This window comes from Podarcis raffonei, chromosome 6 (assembly GCF_027172205.1).
Source record: "Podarcis raffonei isolate rPodRaf1 chromosome 6, rPodRaf1.pri, whole genome shotgun sequence".
NCBI classification, from domain to species: domain Eukaryota; kingdom Metazoa; phylum Chordata; class Lepidosauria; order Squamata; family Lacertidae; genus Podarcis; species Podarcis raffonei.
This window is the reverse complement of record NC_070607.1, coordinates 93,577,123-93,594,196: the sequence shown is the minus strand read 5'-3', so window position 1 is coordinate 93,594,196 and position 17,074 is coordinate 93,577,123. Positions and strand designations below refer to the sequence as shown.

General features: G+C 47.8%; 1 protein-coding gene across 1 annotated transcript; it reads left to right on the top strand.

Moving 5' to 3' along the window:
• Nucleotides 1-902: 902 nt before the first annotated feature.
• LOC128415483 (beta-1,4-galactosyltransferase 3-like) lies at nucleotides 903-7,075 on the top strand. The gene is made up of 2 exons (XM_053391722.1): nucleotides 903-906; nucleotides 6,585-7,075. Exons 1-2 carry the CDS (start codon nucleotides 903-905, stop codon nucleotides 7,073-7,075), a joined length of 495 nt encoding a protein of 164 aa, XP_053247697.1.
• Nucleotides 7,076-17,074: the final 9,999 nt, after the last annotated feature.

Sequence of the window (17,074 nt, the reverse complement as noted above, 5' to 3'; positions counted from 1 at the left end):
GGGGTCAATTTTTTATGGTAGCCCAAATCTCAGTTGTACGGGTGTATGTATATATATCTCAATTTTAAATCATGAGCTATTGCAGCAATCTGCTCCGATTGTATACCATATTTTTCGCTCTATAAGACGCACCAGACCAGAAGACGCACCTAGTTTTTGGAGGAGGAAAACAAGAAAACAAATATTCTGAATCTCAGAAGCCAGAACAGCAAGAGGGATCGCTGCGCGGTGAAAGCAGCAATCCCTCTTGTTGTTCTGGCTTCTGGGACAGCTGCACAGCCTGCATTTGCTCCATAAGACGCACACACATTTCCCCTTACTTTTTAGGAGGGAAAAAGTGAGTCTTATAGAGCAAACAATACAGTATTTTATCTTTACGAACACTGTTTTTATTGTGTTATGTTATGTGAGCTGGTCTTTGACCGTAATAAATTATCTACCTATCTAAGGAGGGAGAATACGCTGCAACATTTTGTTGCAGACCCCCCTCGCGCTGAATCTGTTTCTAAACCACCCAGTCCTGTGGAGTGGGGCCAAGCGACGTCACTCCCGTAGAACCCTGAAACACATGCTAGATGCTTTCATAGAAGCGGGGCTTGGAATACGATGGGTTCCACATAAATGTTTCATCATTGTAATAATGCTAATGAATGAGTGTGGCGAGGCTGCATTCCCTTTGTGTCTTTATTAAGAATGCCTGCAGCTCGTAAGAGCCGTGGAGAGACTGAGCGAGCCGCATCCAGGGGGGTCTGAAAGATGCCTCCCCCCGTCTCCCGCTTTGAAGCTTTGACGTATAGCCCTCCCCGTAGCAAACGTGAGCTTCTCGCATTTGCCACCCCACATGTCTCAGTGGCCTGAGAAGGGATGCTGGAACATGGAGGGCAAAGTCCTTGGGGTAGACCATGGGTAGGTAAAATAAGGCCCGGGGGCCGGATCCGGCCCAATCACCTTCTCAATCCAGCCTGCAGATGGTCCGTGAATCAGCGTGTTTTTACATGAGTAGAAGTACTGTTCTTGGGGGACAGGAGGCGGGCAGGTGTGGAGGACTCCCTGGTCCTGAAAGGGGTAACTGTGCCCATGAAGGACCAGGTGCACAGCCTGGGAGTCATTTTGGACTCACAGCTGTCCATGGAGGCGCAGGTCAATTCTGTGTCCAGGGCAGCTGTTTATCAGCTCCATCTGGTACGCAGGCTGAGACCCTACCTGCCCAAAGACTGTCTTGCCAAAGTGGTGCATGCTCTAGTTATCTCCCGCTTGGACTACTGCAATGCGCTCTACGTGGGGCTACCTTTGAAGGTGACCCGGAAACTGCAATTAATCCAGAATGTGGCAGCTAGACTGGTGACTGGGAGCGGCCACCGAGACCACACAACACCGGTCTTGAAAGACCTACATTGGCTCCCAGTACGTTTCCGAGCACAATTCAAAGTGTTGGTGCTGACCTTTAAAGCCCTAAACGGCCTCGGTCCAGTATACCTGAAGGAGCGTCTCCACTCCCATTGTTCAGCCCAGACACTGAGGTCCAGTGCCGAGGGCCTTCTGGCGCTTCCCTTGCTATGAGAAGCCAAGTTACAGGGAACCAGGCAGAGGGCCTTCTCGGTAGTGGCACCTGCCCTGTGGAACTCCCTCCCACCAGATGTCAAAGAGAAAAACAACTACCTGACTTTTAGACGACATCTGAAGGCAGCCCTGTTTAGGGAAGCTTTTAATGTTTGATGCATTACAGTGGTGCCTCGCAAGACGAAAATAATCTGTTCCGCGAGTCTCTTCGTCTAGCGGTTTTTTCGTCTTGCGAAGCAACCCTATTAGCGGCTTAGCGGATTAGCGCTATTAGCAGTTTAGCGGCTTAGCGGCTATTAAAGGCTTAGCAGCTAAAAGGCTATTAGCGGCTTGGCGGCTTAGAAAAAGGGGGGGGAGCGGAAAAAAATCGCAAGACTCATAGGGAAGCAAGCCCATAGGGAAAATCGTCTTGCGAAGCAACTCAAAAACGGAAAACCCTTTCGTCTAGCGGGTTTTTCGTCTTGCGAGGCATTCGTCTTGCGGGGCACCACTGTACTGTATTTTAATATTGTGCTGGAAGCTGCCCAGAGTAGCTGGGGAAACCCAGCCAGATAGGCGGGGTATAAATAAATTATTATTATTATTATTATTATTATTATTATTATTATTATTATTTAGCTTCCCTGCCTTTGCACCCACTTCTTTCTCCCCACACCCCTGTCACCCACAGCTCACCCCTAAACTCACCGCATGGCAGGTGCGTCCCCTTCTCTACCCTCCCAACCCCCCTCCTTACTTTCACACAAACACACACGCACACAAAATTTGTAGAGGAAGCAGTTTGCAGTCGGGCAGCCCAGTGAACAAAAATGGGGCTGCCATGTCCGGATGGCTGCATGGAATTATTCTGGGGACCTCAGGTTCTCCTCCACTATCAGAGTCAAGGATCACTGAGTTGTAAGGGATTTCAAGAGGTTGTCCAGCCAGCCCCAATCTCAGCAGTAACAGCAGCAAAAGAAGAAGAACTTGATGCTATTCTAGGCTGCATCAACAGAAGATCAAGGGAAGTAATAGTCCCACTTTAACCTAGACAGCATCTTAAAAAGCAGAGACATCATCTTGCCAACAAAGGTCCATATAGTCAAAGCTATGGTTTTCCCAGTAGTGATGTATTGAAATGAGAGTTGGACCATAAAGAAAGCTGATCGCCGAAGAATTGATGCTTTTTAATTATGGTGCTGGAGGAGACTCTTGAGAGTCCCATGGACTGCAAGAAGAACAAACTGATCCATTCTAGAGGAAATCAGCCCTGAGTGCTCACTGGAAGGACAGATCCTGAAGCTGAGGCTCCAATACTTTGGCCACCTCATGAGAAGAGAAGACTCCCTGGAAAAGACCCTGATGTTGGGAAAGATATCATCACACAAGGAGAAGGGGATGACAGAGGACGAGATGGTTGGACAGTGTTCTCGAAGCTACCAGCATGAGTTTGACCAAACTGTGGGAGGCAGTAGAAGACAGGAGTGCCTGACATGCTCTGGTCCATGGAGTCACGAAGAGTCGGACACGACTAAACAATGAAACAACAAACCTGCATTGGCCAGACCACACCTGGAATACTGTGTCCAATTCTGGGCACCACAATTTAAGAAGGGTGTTGATAATCTGCAGAGGAGGGAAACCAAGATGATCATGGGTCTGGAAACCAAGCCTTATGAGGAATGGTTGAAGGAGCTGGGTATGTTTCATCTGGAGAAGAAGAGACTGAGAGGAGATATGATAGCCATCTTCAGATATCTCAAGGGCTGCCAGATGGAAGATGGAGAAAGCTTGTTTCCCCCTGCTCTGGAGGGTAGGACTCGAACCCCCGGCTTCAAATTACAAGAAAGGAGATTCTGACGAAACACCAGGAAGAACTTTTTGACAGTCAGAGCTGTTCAACAGTGGAAAGGACTCCCTCAGGAGGTTGCAGAATCTCCTTCATTGGAGGTTGGGTGGCATCTATCAGGGATGCTTTAGCTGAGATTCCTGCATTGTAGGGGGCTGGACTAGATGACCCTTGGGGTCCCTTCCAACTCTACAATTCTACAATTCTCAGAGTGGACCCCATGTCTGGCAACTGAGCAGATGCCAGGCCACGTCTGGTGTGGGCCTGCAGTGGCCCGGCGCGCACAGCTGTTGCACAGCTAAACGGGGTAATGAACGTTTGTTTTTAATTGCCTTGTGCGTTGTTGGTGCTATTGAAATGATTAATAATAGCAGAGGCCCAACTGCGAGAGCCTCAACTTCTGGCACATGTGTCATCATTTCCTTGTTCTTCCAGCCTTGGATCACACCCTTTTCTGTCTACACACATGCGTCTTGGCACAGGACCTCCAAGTTCCTATCACTTCCCCCCTCCGGCTAGCGTTTGCCAAGACTCTTGAGTTGTGCGGTTATTGTGTAACGTGGACAAACATTTGCGATGAGTGAGGCCGGGACCACCAGATATGTCAAAACACTTCACATTTATTTGCCGCATACCATACGTCCGAGCACCTTGAATGCCAAAGGCCTATCCCTTCTCTCCGACGGCCGCGACGCCTCCGCGATGAGTATCTCCTGCGTCCGCATAGCACAAAATTGGTTTTCTTTTTTAATTTAATGAAAGGGGGATATTTCGAAAGCGCAAAAACGCACACACAAACAACGGCTGGAAAATGTACATGTGTTCCATATGGGAGGTTTGGCCAGTGGACAGCAGCCAAAGTGAGAAAGAGAGAGGGGGGGTTATTATTTTTTTTAAGCCACGTTCCTCAAAACTGTTGGCTGGATCTCTTCCCAGAATGGTCCCATTGTAGCCTCGACCAGCTTTCCTTGATAGGTTTCAGGCAGTCGGCAAGGTTTTGGCTCCAGCAGGAACACAAACCTTTGCCAGGGTTTACCCCCACAGCGCTCAAAGAAGAGAAGGTCATGTCGCCCCAGCCAGATCCCACATTCTCTCACAATCACCACCAGGAGCGATGTGCCTAGGGCAAGGCGGGAGACACAGACCCTCCAGGTGTCCCTCTTTTCCAGGGACAGTCCCGGATTTACGGAAGCCGTCCCAGTTTCTGTTTTGCTCCCAGAATGTCCTGCTTTTCCTTAGGACGTCCCTATTTTCACTGGAGAAATGTTGGAGGGTATGGAGTTATGTGACCTCTGAGTCAAGGAAATAAGAAACTGTGCAACCTCTAGAGGACATCTGAAAGCAGCCCGGTATTGTTGTTGTTTAGTTGTGTCCAACTTTGTGACCCCATGGACCAGAGCACACCAGGCACTCCTGTCTTCCACTGCCTCCCGCAGTTTGGTCCCACCCCTTGCTGTGGCGAAGGGGCTTGAATAACTCAGAGAAGCTATGAGCTATGCCGTGCAGGGCCACCCAAGATGGACAGGTCATAGTGGAGAGTTTTGACCAAACGTGATCCACCTGGAGCAGGAACCGGCAAGCCACTCCAGTATCTCTGCCAAGAAAACTCCATGGACAAAGACAACAGCCCCGTATAGGAAAGATTTTTAAAAGTTTAATGTTTTATTATGTTTTTGTATATGTTGGAAGCTGCCCAGAGTGGCTGCGGCAACCCAGCCAGATGGGTGGGGTTTAAATAAGAAAATGATGATGATGATGATGATGATGATGATGATGATGATGATGGAATAGGACGCCCCTATTTTCATCGGAGAAATGTTGGAGGGGATGGAGACATTGACCCTCAAAAGCAGACTGCAAAATACCAGGGGGACTTGACTCGATTTAATATTTGCATGTTACTATTCCTTCTTAAGGAGACTCTTGAGAGTCCCATGGACTGCAAGAAGATCAAACCTATCCATTCTGAAGGAAATCAGCCCTGAGTGCTCACAGGAAGGACAGATCGTGAAGCTGAGGCTCCAATACTTTGGCCACCTCATGAGAAGAGAAGACTCCCTGGAAAAGACCCTGATGTTGGGGAAGATGGAGGGCACAAGGAGAAGGGGACGACAGAGGATGAGATGGTTGGATGGTGTTCTTGAAGCTACCTGCATGAGTTTGATCAAACTGCGGGAGGTAGTGGAGGACAGAAGTGCCTGGCGTGCTCTGGTCCATGGGGTCATGAAGAGTCGGACACGACTAAACGACTAAACAACAACAACAACAATTCCTTCTTAAAAATGATATTCTTTATTTTTGATGGTTTTGAGTAACACTCATCTATATAATTTGGAAAGTGGTTTGTCTGTCTGTCTGTTCTCTATGAGTTCAGATGCCTCTCAAGATATTGTTGCCAAGAAATTGGCATGAGGGTTCCAGGGGTGAGGGTAGGGGTCTTACAGTAGTTGTTAATTATAACAGATCTAATTGACACAGAAATGAAAAATGCATGTGTATTGATGACGGCTTAAAATGCAAAATGGCAAACTGTGTATTGCTAACAATGGGGGGTTTTCACAGGAGTTTTCTAAGGGACTCTAAGCTCCTAAATGAGTTAATGATTACCTGATTATTGTTTTCTGTTACTCTCAACTGTTGTAACCTTAGATCAGGTGGGAAAGGTATTTGCTTGCAAATCTCCATTTAGAAGTGAGTTGCCTTTGAGTCTTTTGTCTCTCAAAAGTCCATGATGTCCAGGAAGATCTCCTGAAGGGGGAGTAAACAGCCTAAGGCCAATGGAGGCTGGAACGCAGACTGTGGGGAGAGGCAGACCTCGGCTTCTAGGCCCGCTTGGGTTATTTCATATTTTCTAAGATGCTGAGCTTGTGCTGGACAGCACAGGACTTTGCATGACTACATTGGATGTATCTTCAATGCTTATGTTCAGTTTTTTGACGAATTCTGCAAGTAAGACTTTGAATGATACTTTTATGGGCCTGAACAACGATTTCTTCCTAAAGGAGTCCGTTCTTATGCATCCAGTTGCTTCAAACTGCATGATATTAATATCTGCAATAGTGGCCAACAAGATGCCTAGGGGAACCTGCAAAGCGGAATTTGAGCTCAAGAGCCACTCTCCCATCCTGCACTTTGCACAACCGGTGCAAAGAAGCATTACTGCCTCCCATCATAAAAGCAAAACATAGCCATCCAGGCAAGCAGCCACTGGCAGCCTTTTCTAGGGGTGTAGCCAAGCTGCTGAATGTGGGCGTGAAGGAAGCCCTAAAGGATGAGGAATGGAACTGCCTCTTCCTCCACAATGTTGACCTCATTCCCAAGAATGACCACAATCTCTACATCTGTGGCCCGTGGAGTCCCAAGCACGTCTCTGTCACCATGAACAAATTTGGCTACAACCTCCCATATTTGCAATACTTTGGCGGTGTGTCGGCCCTTACCCCGGACCAGTACCTAAAGATCAACGGCTTCCCCAATGTGTACTGGGGCTGGGGAGGTGAGGACGACGACATCGCCACTAGGGTGCGCCTGGTCGGCATGAAGATCTCATGGCCTCCTGTCTCTGTCGGCCACTACAAGATGGTGAAGCATAAGGGAGATAAAGGCAACGGGGAGAATCCACACAGGTTTGACCTGCTGATCAGTACGCATCGGGGTGTAGCGTGGGGAGAGCCAGGGGGGCCATAGTCCTGGTTACATAATTTTGAGGGAGTGCAAGCTAGGTGCCCCCATGAAGAGATCTCTGCTCTGCCCACCGCCAGGGGTGTCTGGGCCCTGGAGCCAGGTTGGCCTTGCCACTGCACCACCAGCCCCCTCCCTGAATGGCCACCTGGCCAGCACTGGGGGGGATGTGCCTGCAAAGGGCTGCGTCAGCTGGCCCAATCCAAACCAAGGCCAAAGCACCACCACCTAAAATTAGGGAGGGAGGGTGGGTGTTCGGCAGCCCGAAGCAAGTGCCCCCAATTACATCGCACTGCCGCTTTTATAGGCCCCAGGAATCACACAATCCATCCTGATTGGCCCAAACAGCTTGGCGCGATCCCAGGGCCCGACTATTAAGGCTTGGGACAAGCCCAGAAACAACTCACCCTGCAGGGGTGCCTTAGGGGCCTGTGCGCAACCAGGATTCTAATTAAGGAGGATCCAATTTAGGAGGATCCAGTTGGTACGCAGGTGGCACTGTGGGTTAAACCACAGAGCCTAGGACTTGCCGATCAGAAGGTCGGCGGTTCGAGTCCCCGCGACGGGGTGAGCTCCCGTTGCTCGGTCCCTGCTCCTGCCAACCGAGCAGTTCAAAAGCACGTCAAAGTGCAAGTAGATAAATCGGTACCGGTTCAGCGGGAAGGTAAACGGCGTTTCCGTGCACTGCTCTGGTTCGCCAGAAGTGGCTTAGTCATGCTGGCCACATGACCCAGAAGCTGTACGCCGGCTCCGTCGGCCAGTAAAGCGAGATGAGCACCGCAACCCCAGAGTCATCTGCGACTGGACCGTCAGGTCAGGGGTACCTTTACCTTTATTTATACCCCACCCATCTGGCTGGGTTTCCCCAGCCATCTGGGTGGCTCCCAACAGAATATTAAAAATACAATAAAATATCAAACATTAAAAACTTCCCCAAACAGGGTTGCCTTCAGATGTCTTCTAAAAGTTTGCAACCCCAGAGTCGTCCGCGACTGGACGTAATGGTCAGGGGTCCCTTTACTTTTACATTTATCTACCCTGCACCTCCTGACGTTCAGTTTCACAAGTTCTAGTGCAGGAACAGTTGGCAGGCAGCAAAGAGGGAGATCCCAGGCCGTGTCCTGCCTTAAATATGGCAGGCCACACCCCCGAGCCAGCCGATTGGCTGGCCAGAGGGTAACACGGCCGGGAATCCCCCCAATCGCACGGGGCTGCAACCCCACCTCCTCCTTAGGTGGTAGCGGCTTTGCAGCCTCAGCTGATACCACCATGCTCTCACCTACAGCCATTGTGCAGGTGCAATGAAACCTCCCTGGCCGTCTGGAGAGACAGGCAGGCAGGCAGACAGACAGTCTCAGCAGACCCCATTAAAATCACCGCAGCTCCTCAAGGAATCCAACCCATGTGCATGCATGGATGTGCGTGCGTGCATTTTATTTTCAGACCCAGCGAAGTAGCTGGGAGGTCCCCATCAAGACTGGAGGAGGGCAAATGTTGTCCCTATTTTCAAAAAGGGGAAAAGAGAGGACCCAAATAATTACCGCCCAGTCAGTCTGACATCAATACCAGGGAAGATTCTGGAGCAGATCATTAAGCAAACAGTCTGTGAGCACCTAGAAAGGAATGCTGTGATCACCAATAGTCAGCATAGATTTCTGAAAAATAAGTCATGTCAGACTAACCTGATCTCGTTTTTTGACAGAATTACAAGCCTGGTAGATGAAGGGAACGCAGTGGATGTAGCCTACCTTGATTTCAGCAAGGCATTTGACAAGGTGCCCCATGATATTCTTGTAAAGAAGCTGGTAAAATGCGGTCTTGACTTTGCTACCACTCAGTGGATTTGTAACTGGCTGACTGACCGAACCCAAAGGGTGCTCATCAATGGTTCCTCTTCATCCTGGAGAAGAGTGACTAGTGGGGTGCCACAGGGTTCTGTCTTGGGCCCGGTCTTATTCAACATCTTTATCAACGACTTGGATGATGGACTCAAGGGCATCCTGATCAAATTTGCAGATGACACCAAACTGGGAGGGGTGGCTAACACCCCAGAGGACAGGATCACACTTCAAAATGACCTTGACAGATTGGAGAACTGGGCCAAAACAAACAAGATGAATTTTAACAGGGAAAAATGTAAAGTATTGCACTTGGGCAAAAAAAATGAGAGGCACAAATACAAGATGGGTGACACCTGGCTTGAGAGCAGTACATGTGAAAAGGATCTAGGAGTCTTGGTTGACCACAAACTTGACATGAGCCAACAGTGTGATGCGGCAGCTAAAAAAGCCAATGCAATTCTGGGCTGCATCAATAGGAGTATAGCATCTAGATCAAGGGAAGTAATAGTGCCACTGTATTCTGCTCTGGTCAGACCTCACCTGGAGTACTGTGTCCAGTTCTGGGCGCCACAGTTCAAGAAGGACACTGACAAACTGGAACGTGTCCAGAGGAGGGCAACCAAAATGGTCAAAGGCCTGGAAACGATGCCTTATGAGGAACGGCTAAGGGAGCTGGGCATGTTTAGCCTGGAGAAAAGGAGGTTAAGGGGTGATATGATAGCCATGTTCAAATATATAAAAGGATGTCACATAGAGGAGGGAGAAAGGTTGTTTTCTGCTGCTCCAGAGAAGCGGACACGGAGCAATGGATCCAAACTGCAGGAAAGAAGATTCCACCTAAACATTAGGAAGAACTTCCTGACAGTAAGAGCTGTTCGACAGTGGAATTTGCTGCCAAGGAGTGTGGTGGAGTCTCCTTTTTTGGAGGTCTTTAAGCAGAGGCTTGACAACCATATGTCAGGAGTGCTCTGATGGTGTTTCCTGCTTGGCAGGGGGTTGGACTCGATGGCCCTTGTGGTCTCTTCCAACTCTAGGATTCTATGATTCTATGAATACCGGAGTGTGCATTTCATGGAAAACCTTCCGTGCCAGATGCCAGAGTAATGGGCCTATAATAGACGTGAGGACAGGGAGGAGAAGGGGGTCTTCTGGTTGCAGTGGACTAATGAAAGCCCTCTCCTTTCCAAGAATCCACCAGATAAAAGATGGGGAGACCAGCACTTATTTGTTCCTACGGAAAGAGCAGGCGATGTGGCATTTCCACAACTAAGGTGCCTGAACTAAGGATGGATTGATTGGTAAATTTCATTTTCTCTCATTGTCTCAATTTTCCAACCTTTCGTTCAATTCTCCACATTTTTATATGACTTTGCAATATTGCTTTAAATATTCACTAGCCTTTTAATTTCTCATAATATATGCATTTTTCACATTTTCGTATGCAGTTTTTCCAGATTTGCAAATATATGCAAATATATAATATGGTTATCTCCCGCTTGGACTACTGCAATGCGCTCTATGTGGGGCTACCTTTGAAGGTGACCCGGAAACTACAACTAATCCAGAATGCGGCAGCTAGACTGGTGACTGGGATTGGCCGCAGAGACCTTATAACACTGGTCTTGAAAGACCTACATTGGCTCCCAGTACGTTTCCGAGCACAATTCAAAGTGTTGGTGCTGACCTTTAAAGCCCTAAACGGCCTCGGTCCAGTATATCTGAAGGAGCGTCTCCTCCCCCATCGTTCTGCCCGGCCACTGAGGTCCAGCTCCGAGGGCCTTCTGGCGGTTCCCTCACTGCGAGAGGCCAAGTTATAGGGAACCAGACAGAGGGCCTTTTCGGTAGTGGCGCCCGCCCTGTGGAACGCCCTCCCATCAGATGTCAAAGCGATAAACATCTACCTGACATTCAGAAGACATCTGAAGGCAGCCCTGTTCAGGGAAGTTTTTAATATGTGACATTTTAGTGTATTTTTCATCTTTGTTGGAAGCCGCCCAGAGTGGCTGGGGAAACCCAGCCAGATGGGTGGGGTACAAATAATAAATTATTATTATTATTATTATTATTATTATTATTATTATTATTATTATTATATGCAAAGCTCTTTCCCCTGATATAATGCATTTTTTATCCCCTCCCCCAATACATGCATTTTTTAAATCAAGACTTTACCCTACTATAAGCATTTTTGGATGCTCTTCTTCAGGAGTCGGCAACCTAAGGCCCATGGGCCACAAGCGGCCCATGGGGGGCATTTAACCAGCCCATGGACCCCCACCACCCACTCGGGGACCCCCGCTGCCTGCTAGGTCAGCTTCCGTGCGCCATGCTAAACCAGCATGGAGCAGAGCGGGGACTGCCTTCCACAACGCTGGCCGGCTTCCCACAGGCTGGTGAAGAGGAATGGGTGTTTCTCAATCCTGCTGTGACAAGCTTTCCTCTCCCCTGGTCTCTCAGAACCAGGAGAGGTATGAAGAGGGCCTAGGAGATGTTAGTGTCACACAGGCACAGTCTCAGATTCGTTGGGGGAAACCCTAGGCAAGGAGGGGACTTGGCAGAGACCTTCAATCTCAGCAACTGCTTCACACAGGCAAGACCTGCGGAAGAAGTGTTGCTGCTCTCATTAGGCGCGACACTCCTGTGCCGATCTCGTTTTTGCCAATGAAGAGTTAACTGCGACTTGCTCGGAGTGATCTACTGCTGACTCGCTCCTGTCAACAGGGCCATTTCACCCAGATGACACTGACCTGCCTCACACCTGAAGCCAAGACACGGTAGCAAAGGGACATGCACTGAAATGCACCCCTGGTTGCACCTTGGCAAGCAAGGTTGACAGCAAGCCCTGCTGGAACCGGCTGCCCTCGTGAAGCTGACCTCTGCCGAAAGCAGGGCTTGCTGTAAGCGCAGATCAGTTGACCAGTGCTTCCGACAAGCCTCTCGGGGATCGGCTGCGGTTTGGAATTCCCAGGCGGAAGCGTGATGGTGCAACCAATCCCTCTCCAAATCAGGGCTTGCTGGGTTTTGTGTGCCAGCCCATTGGGTGAAAAGCTCAGTGTCAGAGGTGCTTTGAAAGCGGGCATCAAGAGATGAAGCCAGGCAGATGCGGTCATCGTTTACGGAGAAAAGATAGCTCACCTTTTTGGATGCTCTTGCAAAGGCTTTCTGGGTTGTCAACAAGTTCTGAGAAGAACCAGATGCCCTTTCAGCCAAATAGATTTCCATCCATCCACTCTTTTTAAGCCTACGCCTTAGCCATCCCCTAAAACAGTTGACAGAATGGATCTGTGCTTTTTTTTAAAAAAAAGGTACCTGTCAAATACCTTCTCCATCTTTCCGCAGTAACGACCTGTTAAGAGCTGAATGCAGTCATACTGCCTGCATTAGCCCATCAGGTGCTCAGCTTCAGAGTACTCAAGTCATAAAACCAGGAGAGATTCTGTCCCATAACAGCTGCAGGTAGGACCGTAATGGCAGTTAAATCGCCCGCAAACTACTCTGCGCCGTCCCTTTCCACACGTCCCCTCTTTGCACCTGATCACCACTCAAGAGTTATTACCGAAAACAATAACAATAATAATACCAAAAAAGGCAGGCCTGTTCCCAGAATCCCAGGCACTGTCATAAAATGGGTTTTCCCGCTTAACAGTCCCTCCTCCACACCTGCCTGCCTGCTTTCTCCCTCCCTCCATCTATTTCCAGAAGAGACCCCCCTCTCTTTCCAGCTGCCAACTTATCAGTGGGAGAAGTCTTCACCTGCCCCGTGCTTTGATAGGCAGGAACCCAGAACGTTTCTGAGCTCAAATCAAAGTGTTGGTGCTGACCTTTAAAGCTCTAAACAGCCTTGGCCCACTATATCTGAAGGAGCGTCTCCACCCCCATCGTTCTGCCCAGACGCTGAGGTCCAGTGCCAAGGGTCTTCTGGTAGTTCTCTCCATGTGAGAAGTGAGGTTGCAGGAAACCAGGCAAGGGCCTTCTCGGTAGTGACACCCGCCTTGTGGAATGCCCTCCCAGCAGATGTCAAGGAAACAAACAACTATCTGACTTTTAGAAGACATCTGAAGGCAACCCTGTTTGGAGAAGTTTTTAATGTTTGATGTTTTATTGGGTTTTTAATATTCTGTTGGGAGCCGCCCAGAGTGGCTGGGGAAACCCAGCCAGATGGGTAGGGTATAAATAAAAGTAAAGGGACCCCTGACCGTTAGGTCCAGTCACAGACGACTCTGGGTTTGCAGCGCTCATCTTACTTTATTGGCCGAGGGAGCCAGGCATACAGCTTCTGGGTCATGTGGCCAGCATGACTAAGCCACTTCTGGTGAAACCAGAGCAGCACACGGAAACGCCGTTTACCTTCCTGCCGGAGCGGAACCAATTTATCTACTTGCACTTTGACGTGCTTTTGAACTGCTAGGTTGGCAGGAGCTGGGACTGAGCAACGGGAGCTCACCCCGTTGCAGGGATTTGAACCGTCAACCTTCTGATCGGCAAGCCCTAGGCTCTGTGATTTAGACCACAGCACCACCAGCGTCCCAGGGTATAAATAATAAACCATTAAACTAAACTATTAACCTGCTGATTCAGACCAGAGGTGGATTTGGGGGGGCGGGGTGACCAGTTCAATCACACTGGGTGCAGAGCTTTAGAGGCGCCATAGGGGGCGCCATAACTATGATGCAGAATGGGAAGTGAGAGGTGTGGGAAGGCATTAAATTTTGGTTTCAAGCAGAGGTGCCGCTGAAATTTGAGACCCCAAGGTATGCCACTGATTGTGACAGATCAAGCCACCTAGAGAAGGTTTTATCTCTAAGGGCGTAGGGATGGGTGAATTCCATTCACATTTAATAGAGAACCTATCCAACTTGCACCTTCCAAAACAACATGAGAACCAAAACTCAGGTCGGTTTCAGAATTTACATTTCTTCAAATTTTGCAATGCAGTTCTCCGGCCAAGTAACGTGCGCAAAAATGCATCTGTTTAGTGTGCATAAAACTGGAGAGATGGGTGAAAAGAACATAGAAAAATGCATTTCATTAGGGGAAAATGCTTGCAAAAATGTGAAGGTTAATTAAAACTGCATATAAAATTGGGTTTATTTGGAGAAATTTGCAGCAAAATCCTGGTGAGTTTTCACAATGATTTTTTTAAAAACAAACAGGAAATTGCTGCAAAACATGGAAAACCGAATTTAACCCTGGGAAAATGAGAGATCAGTTCCTAGTCCAGAGACAGATCAATGATCTGGGAATAGGAAGAGTTCTTTGTGTTTCCGAAACATGAATTTATTGAGCTTTTGATCTTTCTTCAGTGGAAAGTAGTCACGAGAGAGAAATTTGGATCCCTTTCATTTACACTTCCTGAAACGACACATGAACTAAAACACAGCTAGCCTTCGAAAGGTGTACTGCTCCGAATTTTGTGACGTAGCTCTCTGACCCAAAAAGGTGTAAGATCAGGGAAAGTCTGCGTAAGGTGCATGCGTTGGTGGAAACAGAATACAAAAATGCATTGCATTGGGGAAAATGTTTTGCAGACACGCATGTTTCGCAGAATTGCGTGGGGGGTTGTCTATTAGGGGAAAGCGGCAATTGGAAAACGAAATTGCAAACTGATGCTGGAATGTGGATAACTGGGAAAGATGAGAAACAGAGAGAAACCAAAATGGAAAGATCCGTCCGTACCTAAGAAAAGTGAGAGATATTACCCAAAGCGGGGTAGGGGGGGTGGGGAAGGGGGGGTCCCTCTCAACCCTAGTACAAAGCATGAGATCATTACATGAGACACAACGGGGAGGGAAATGAAATTATTTTAGCAACTGGGAACAGCAGCCTCCACACAAAAGCCATCGCTGCAGCAGAACATCCTGTCCTCCAGGAAAACAGGAAGTGTTAAACCTCCATCCTGACATGGCATCCTTTATAGGTTAAGCAAACCCAAAAGGGAACTGACTCCGTCTCTAGGGGCAAATCAAACCGATTGGGGCTGTGATTGCGGAGGGCGCGATAAAAGTCTCTGGAATGTTTCGTTCCTCCCATACCTCAGGTCCCACGTTAATGGAACCCCTTAGCGTGAGAGATCCATCTTGCACAGTGTCAAGACTCCATCTATGGGGGTTTTGGGGGGAGAACTATAGCTCAGTGGCAAAGGGCGAGGTTTTGTGAGCCGAAGGTCCCGGGTTCAGTTCCCGGCATCTCTCGTTAAAAGGGTCAGGTAGCAGGTGGTGGGAAAAACCTCCTTTTTTCCCTCCCAGGCACTCCAGAGAGCCATTGCCAGCCAGAGTAGACAATATGGGGCCGGATGGAGAAACAGCAGGCTTTCCTATATTGCTCAGATCTCTGTTTCAAAAGCCTGCCAAAGTTGTTTGGACAGAGGTGACCTACAGAGGAATATTTGTGACTCTTCATCTCTTGCCGGACTACAAATCCCATAGTCCCTAATTTAGGATGGACGCAGTTCTGGTTCTCTCAGCCAATCTGGTGCTCTGTTTCCAATCTTGAATTCAGTGCTTCACATTTCTGCAACAATTTGTTTTTTTGGTTTTTTTAATGTTTAAAAATTTTATTTTTTAGCATCAACCAAAACACAAACAGTGAACCCCCCCCCCAGGCGGCTGATACATTGGGTATATATAATCAATAATAACATATTCAAATCAACCACATGTACAATTTTATATACGTTAACACGCCTCCGTCCACAAGGTTTATTTAATTTTTAACATTTTAATTGCCCCAAATTGTTCAAACCTGCCCAAATAATTCAATATCTTCTCAAACCAATCCTCCTCTTTCTCACTGACCTCAAACCCTTTCATTCTGTGTATCTTCACAGTTAGATATTCTAAAATTATAATATTATTCAGTTTTTTCCTCCATTGCTTCACCCCTAACTCTTCTGCATTTTTCCAGTTACTTGCTATAACCTGTCTGGCTGCAGTTACCATCAATTTTACCCATTTACATTCCTCTTTTGTTTTTAACTCTGTGCTACTCAGACTTTTATGAACCATTAATTTAGATATTCCCACCATCCTACCCACAATTCCCGATATTTCTATACCAATCTGTTCCCAAAATTCATTAACTAGCGGACAATCCTACCACATATGACTGTACGTTCCCATCACTCCACATTTCCTCCAACAATTCTTCCTTCCAGATTTCTGCAACAATTTGTGACTTTTTTTGGAAGTTTCAGGGCGTTGGACTAGATGACCCTTGAGGTCTCTTCCAACTCTACCATTCTGTGATTCCTACTTATGAAAATTCACCAGGGTTTTAGCGCTCATTTCGCCTAATAAACACATTTTGGTATTCACTTCTGACTAATAATACGCACAATTTTGCAAGCAGTTTCCCCAGATATGTCTTTTGTATGCCTTTTGTATGCTTTAGTATGCTTTTTAGTTAAAGCCATGGTTTCCCCACTAGTGATGTATGGAAGTGAAAGCTGGACCATAAAGAAGGCTGATCGCTGAAGATTTGATGCTTTTGAATTATGGTGCTGGAGGAGACTCTTGAGAGTCCCATGGACTGCAAGAAGATCAAACGTATCCATTCTTAAGGAAATCAGCCCTGAGTGCTCACTAGAAGGACAGATCCTGAAGCTGAGGCTTCAATACTTTGGCCACCTCATGAGAAGAGAAGACTCCCTGGAGAAGACACTGATGTTGGGAAAGATGGAGGGCACAAGGAGAAGGGGATGACAGAGGACGAGATGGTTGGACAGTGTTCTCGAAGCTACCAGCATGAGTTTGACCGAACTGTGGGAGGCAGTGGAAGACAGGAGTGCCTGGCATCCTCTGGTCCATGGGGTCACGAAGAGGCGGGCATGACTAAACGACTAAACAACAACAACATGCTTTTTGTCACTAAGATATTCATTTTTAAGCACACTTTTCCCCAATATAAAATATATTTTGGCTGGAGAACTGCATCGCTAAATTCAGATGAGTGCAAATTTCGAAGGATAGCTTCGTTTCAGTAACGTATTATTTCAGAAAGTGTGGATTTTATAGATTTGCCTTTGGATGTAAGTGAAATTGAATGCCCCTCCCCGCATTCCCAGCCATGGCCATTGGCCATTCTGACTGAGCCTGATGGCAGCTGCGGTTCAACAACATCTGGAGGGCCATAGATTGATTGATTGATTGATTGATTGAATATACCG